Source organism: Babylonia areolata, chromosome 1, assembly GCF_041734735.1.
Source record: "Babylonia areolata isolate BAREFJ2019XMU chromosome 1, ASM4173473v1, whole genome shotgun sequence".
In the NCBI taxonomy this organism is placed as follows: domain Eukaryota; kingdom Metazoa; phylum Mollusca; class Gastropoda; order Neogastropoda; family Buccinidae; genus Babylonia; species Babylonia areolata.
In genome coordinates this window covers 26,312,077-26,318,752 of record NC_134876.1, presented here as the reverse complement: position 1 = coordinate 26,318,752, position 6,676 = coordinate 26,312,077, and the positions used below count along the sequence as shown (strand labels likewise).

Here is a 6,676-nt window from a genome sequence, read left to right as displayed (position 1 = left end):
TCCTGTGCAGTCGGCTGATTTTCAGATCATCTTACACATTGTACAACAGAACAGCGATGTCTGCCAGAATTAATTCATTTTCTGATGCAGACTTTCTTTCTTCTTAATTGTCAAGTCCTGCAGAAAACTGTAGTTCACAATACTACATTAATTATTATATATATATTTTTTAATCAAACTGACTTTCAGCGTACAGTGTGTACATCAGCAGGGGAACGAAGCCGTCCTCACAAACTCCTGTGTTCAGAGCTGACCTTTGACAGCCATACCCAGTCCACAGCAGCAGCAAGACTTTCCCCACACCCTCACTGCGTGATGCAAGGACCCCAGCCTATCACCACCAGCACCATGAAATGCTCGGCCTACAGCCTCACCTTCGCCTCCTTCGCCATCGCCTCGGCTTCCGTGGTGGTGCTGTCCCTGGCCGTGGCTACAGACTCTTGGCTCCGCACACGGGAGCGGCTACCTATGTCGACGCTGCCTGAGGGCGAGGAGAACCCCATCCCCATGAACGACACGTGGGTGCGGGTGTGGGCCGGCATGTGGAGGGTGTGCATGGAGGTGGAGGGCTGTGAGTACACCCAGCTTATCTCCCTTGCGTCCCTCTGTCGGGCTGTCCTTGTCCTCATGTCTCTCTGTCGTGGCTGTCCTTGCTGTCCTCGTGTCTCTCTGTCTGGATGTCCTTGTCCTCATGTCTCTGTCTTTGTTGTCCTTGTTGTCCTCATGTTTCTGTCTTTGTTGTTCTTGTTGTCCTCATGTCTCCGTCCTTGTTGTCCTCATGTCTCTCTGTCCTTGTTGTCCTCATGTCTCTCTGCCTGGCTGATCTTGTTATCATTATGTATTTGTCTGGCTGTCCTTTTTGTCCTCATGTCTTTCTGTCTGGCTGTCCTTGTTATCCTCATGTCTCTCTGTCTGGCTGTTCTTGTTCTTGTTGTCCTTGTTGGAGCGAACACAGCAGGGTAAGGCACTGTGCACAATGTTGCAGTCCCTGGGGTGGCACCGGACTGCATGGAGATCAACTACAAGGTGGGAGGCAGTCGCGGAGAGAACATGACCATCACCTCCATCACCATCGTTGGTAAGTTGGCTTGCTGGACAATTGCTGAAAATGTATCCCGAGAGAATGCTGAATTCTGAAATACTTGGAAATTCTAGAAGTACCGAAAGCACATTCTATCTCAATGTTTCATAGAATATCAAGAATTAGAACTACATAAATCATATTCTATCACAATGTTTCATTGAATATCAAGAATTAGAACTACAGAAAGCATATTCTATCACAATGTTTCAAAGAAAACCGAGAATAAAGTCCTCTAGCTTTTATTTGAAAACCATATTCTGAGACCATGTTGAATTCAATAATTTTTGACAGGCATAAACCTTTTGACATGCACTTTTAATATGCACTTAAAAAAACAAAACACCTCTAACATATATCGAACTACATACGATTTTCATGGCGACAAAGAATAAAGAACGTTCTTCTCTGTAAATATTCCTTGTATGAAAACGAAAAATCCCAGCTTGTTTTTCATTCAATCCCTAGTCCCTTCCTAAAAACGTCGGGTTCTCCACTGCTGTACAGCCATCAGATTCAGGGAGGTTTCACGGCGTGCGGACTGATCCATATAAGTTACTCCACATCTGCTTCCAACAAAGGAGCAGATACCCGACCTATGCACACCACAACGTGAAGGTCATCACAGCAAACCACAGTGTTTTTTGGGTTTTTTTTTAAACATTTTTTTAATTCCATTTTGGTAGGTTGACATTTTACAACAACAACAGCATCTTAATGGACATTTATAAAGAAGAAAAAACAAACAAAGAACAAAAAACAAACAAACACACACCATAAATACTTTGATAGAAACAGCCAAGCAGCTGGATTATACACTGGTTGGTTATCATCATGGAGTATTATCATTCATTTCTTAAGATCTTACACAAGCTGTCAAGGAATACAAACTGTCAAGTATCTTAGAACACGTTTACGGAAAGTGAACACCTCAATCATTTCTTATGAATATCAATAAAAAGAAAATAAATATGGGTGGTTATTTTTCGTTAATCATGAACAGGTTACTAATCATTTGTGATCAATAATTTGTAAGGCAGCCATCTGGCAGAGAAAATGGTATGGTTAAAGTTAATATATGCATTATATTCTTCAATTCTATATCGAGTTTTTAATTTGTTCAAAAAAACTGATATTTGTGGAAAGCTGTCTTCAATTTTACATAAATATAAGTAATACTTTGCAAACAATATTATAAAACACAAAACAGCATCAGTTGTTATTGTCACATCATGTCCAAATAGCACAAGTGCTTCTGTTAACTTTAAATTTCCTGCGTTTACACATCTCTCTTTTATCAAGTCCGTTAAAGCGTTCCAAAACATTTGCACATCATTACATTTCCAAAAAGCATGATCAATACTGTCTTTGTGTTCTCTACAAAAACTACAGTTGTTATTATCCGTAACACCAATTTCTTTTAAAACAATTTTTGTACATAAACATCGGTGTATTATTTTCAGCTGAAACCATTTCAGTTTACATCAACTATCTTGTGTGCATGCATAAAACAAGATTTCCAGTTATGATGCATCAAAAGCTTTAAGTCCCATTTCTCACAACATTTTGGTTTCATATCATTTTCAATCAACACATCATAATATGGTCTTGAGCCTTTAGAAACAGAAAACAAGTGTTTGAAGCAGAGCGAAGTATTTGTGTGTCTGTTGCTATCCACATGAATATTATGCTTTTTAACTAATTCGTTTATTGTTGATTTATATCCAGCATAAGTAAGGAAATCAATGTGCAAATCATATTTTTCTTTGAAGCGTACATATGAAAAAACTTTACCATCATCATCAAAAAACTGTGCAAGACAATACACATCATGATTACTGAGCAGTCTGGATATAATACACCTTTTACCAATTTGAACACGATTATTATAACACAATGGCTCTGCAAGCAGTTCCGCTGAGTTTTTTGGTTCACATTTATAAAAGAAAATCTTATAACTTTCAAACACATTTGTCCAGAACTGGTTATATTTGGCAAAATTTAAGATAAACTCTGGACCGTATTTATCAATAGCTGGCCATTGGGGGAAGTTACACAACAAGAGGTGCTTCCACTTGTGATTTGAATTTTCAGCTTTACGAATCCAGGAAAGCTTTAAAGATAAGGCAAACAATTTAACATCAGGAAGACCGATGCCACCATTTTTTTACACTTTTATGAGCAGTTTTACGGCTAATTTTATCTGGTTTATTGTTCCAAACAAACTTATAACAAATATGTTGACATGTATTAAAAAATGTATCCGGTGGGTTTGGCAAAAGCAACCACAGATGAGTCAGTTTGGAAAGAATAACAGATTTCAGAATTGCTACTCTGCCTAGAGGCGTTAACTGGCGTTTTACCCATATCTTATACAAATATCTTATTTCTGCTAATCTCTCTGAATAGTTTATAGTTACACATTCTTTTAAATCATTAGTAAACCAAATCCCTAAAATTCGGAATCTTGTAGGATTCCAGTCCATACCTAAATGTTCCATATAACGCGTCTTAGAATTCTTTTTGCTCCCTAACCAAATAGCACTAGTTTTGCTTGAATTCAAATAGAGACCTGAGACACAGCCAAATTTATCAAGAGAGAGAGAGAGAGAGAGAGAGAGAGAGAGAGAGAGAGAGGATAACGACGATCGTGACATTAATGATGGCGTTAGCGAAAGCATACTGGGTGATGACACTAAAAGTGATACCTGTTTATTGCCAGCTCACCTTATTCAAACCACGGCATTAAGCTTTTCACAATCCTTCACACCTAACTTCTTTCCAAACTAGCCTCCCTCCCCTCTCTCCCACCCTCCACACAACGTTCCCCCATCTTCCAGGCCTACAGGTTCGATGGCTTTCCATCTGCATGTAGGCCTATTCGTAAATGTTTATCTTTCATTGTTCTGAATTTGAGTGTGTATTTAAGCGATTTGACTTGCCTCTGCTCACGATTCATCACCATATAACTCTTCTCCTCCTCCTCCTCTCTTCTTCTCCTCCTTCTCCTCTATTCTCCTCCTCCTTCTCTCTTCTCCTCCTCCTCTCTTCTTCTCTTCCTCATCTCATCTCCTCCTCCTCCTCTCTTCTCTTACTCCCCTCTTCTCCTCCTTCTCCTCTCCTCTTCTCCTCCTCCTTTCCTCTTCTCCTCCTTTCTCCTCCTCCTCCTCTTCTTCTCCTCCTCTATTCTCCTCCTCCTCTCTTCTTCTTCTCCTCCTCCTCTTTTCTTCTTCTCCTCCTCCTTTCTCCTCCTCCTCTTCTTCTCCTTCTCCTCTCTTCTTCTCCTACTCCTCTATTCTTTTCCTTTTCCTCCTCCTTCTGCTCCTCCTCCTCCTCTCTTCTTCTCCTCCTCCTCCTTCTTTCTCCTCCTCCTCCTCGCCTCTCTTCTCCTCCTCCTCTCTCCTCCGTCTCCTCCTCCTTCCTTCTTCTCCTCTCCTCCTCCTCTCTCCTCCTCCTCCTCTCTTCTTCTACTCCTTCTCCTCCTCTCTTCTCCTCCTTCTCTCTTCTCCTCCTCCCCTCTTCTTCATCATCTTCTTCTTCTCCTCCTCCCTTCTTCTTCTCCTCCTCCCTTCTTCTCCTCCCTCTCCTCTCTTCTCCCCCTCCCCTCTTCTTCTTCTTCCTCCACTCTTCTCCTCCTCCCTAGCCTCAGCCAGGAGGTCCGTGGCGCTGCCAGTCAGTGCCCTGATCGTCAACGTGGTGGGCACCATCTTCACCTTTATGGGCAACGTCCGGAAGGACGTCAGGACGCTGGTGGGGGCCATCTGCTTCGTGCTGGCAGGTGCGTGTCTGGCTTGTCCCTTCTGTCTCACCTTCTGTGTCTGGCTTGTCCCTTCTGTCTCACGTTCTGTGTCTGTCTTGTCCCTTCTGTCTCACGTTCTGTGTCTGTCTTGTCCCTTCTGTCTCACGTTCTGTGTCTGTCTTGTCCCTCATGTCTCACGTTCTGTGTCTGGCTTGTCCCTTCTGTCTCACGTTCTGTGTCTGTCTTGTCCCTCATGTCTCACGTTCTGTGTCTGTCTTGTCCCTTCTGTCTCACGTTCTGTGTCTGGCTTGTCCCTTCTGTCTCACGTTCTGTGTCTGTCTTGTCCCTTCTGTCTCTCCTTCTGTGTCTGGCTTGTCCCTCATGTCTCACGTTCTGTGTCTGTCTTGTCCCTTCTGTCTCACGTTCTGTGTCTGTCTTGTCCCTTCTGTCTCACCTTCTGTGTCTGGCTTGTCCCTCATGTCTCACGTTCTGTGTCTGGCTTGTCACTTCTGTCTCACGTTCTGTGTCTGTCTTGTCCCTCATGTCTCACGTTCTGTGTCTGTCTTGTCCCTCATGTCTCACGTTCTGTGTCTGTCTTGTCCCTTCTGTCTCACGTTCTGTGTCTGGCTTGTCCCTTCTGTCTCACGTTCTGTGTCTGGCTTGTCCCTCATGTCTCACGTTCTGTGTCTGGCTTGTCCCTCCTGTCTCACGTTCTGTGTCTGTCTTGTCCCTCCTGTCTCACGTTCTGTGTCTGTCTTGTCCCTTCTGTCTCACGTTCTGTGTCTGTCTTGTCCCTCATGTCTCACGTTCTGTGTCTGGCTTGTCCCTTCTGTCTCACGTTCTGTGTCTGTCTTGTCCCTCATGTCTCACGTTCTGTGTCTGGCTTGTCCCTTCTGTCTCACGTTCTGTGTCTGGCTTGTCCCTTCTGTCTCACGTTCTGTCTGTCTTGTCCCTCATGTCTCACGTTCTGTGTCTGTCTTGTCCCTTCTGTCTCTCCTTCTGTGTCTGGCTTGTCCCTCATGTCTCACGTTCTGTGTCTGTCTTGTCCCTTCTGTCTCACGTTCTGTGTCTGTCTTGTCCCTCCTGTCTCACCTTCTGTCTGTCTTGTCCCTCATGTCTCACGTTCTGTGTCTGTCTTGTCCCTTCTGTCTCACGTTCTGTGTCTGTCTTGTCCCTTCTGTCTCACGTTCTGTGTCTGTCTTGTCCCTCCTGTATCACCTTCTGTCTGTCTTGTCCCTCATGTCTCACGTTCTGTGTCTGGCTTGTCCCTCCTGTCTCACGTTCTGTGTCTGGCTTGTCCCTCATGTCTCACGTTCTGTGTCTGTCTTGTCCCTCCTGTCTCACGTTCTGTGTCTGGCTTGTCCCTTCTGTCTCACGTTCTGTGGCTGTCTTGTCCCTTCTGTCTCACGTTCTGTGTCTGTCTTGTCCCTCCTGTCTCACCTTCTGTCTGTCTTGTCCCTCATGTCTCACGTTCTGTGTCTGTCTTGTCCCTTCTGTCTCACGTTCTGTGTCTGTCTTGTCCCTTCTGTCTCACGTTCTGTGTCTGGCTTGTCCCTCCTGTCTCACGTTCTGTGTCTGTCTTGTCCCTTCTGTCTCACGTTCTGTCTGTTTTGTCCCTTCTGTCTCTCCTTCTGTGTCTGACTTGTCCCTTCTGTATCACGTTCTGTCTGTCTTGTCCCTTCTGTCTCTCCTTCTGTGTCTGGCTTGATTCTTCCGTCTTTCCTTTTTCACTTTCTGTTTCACTTTCTCAAGGAAGCGTCACTGCGTTCGGACAAATCCTTATACTCTACACCACACCTGAAATGCAGATGCCTGACCAGCAGCATAACCCAACGCGCTTTTCACGCCTTGAATGC

General features: G+C 44.1%; 1 protein-coding gene across 1 annotated transcript in view; it reads left to right on the top strand.

Moving 5' to 3' along the window:
- Nucleotides 1–330: 330 nt before the first annotated feature.
- LOC143298411 (voltage-dependent calcium channel gamma-5 subunit-like) overlaps nt 331–6,676 on the top strand; it is a 32,356-nt gene continuing 26,010 nt past the window's right edge. The window contains exons 1-3 of the mRNA XM_076611610.1: nt 331–571; nt 986–1,078; nt 4,725–4,859. Coding sequence (XP_076467725.1) covers nt 349–571; nt 986–1,078; nt 4,725–4,859 — 451 coding nt within the window. The 5' untranslated portion in view covers nt 331–348. The remainder of the gene's footprint in view (nt 572–985; nt 1,079–4,724; nt 4,860–6,676) is intronic.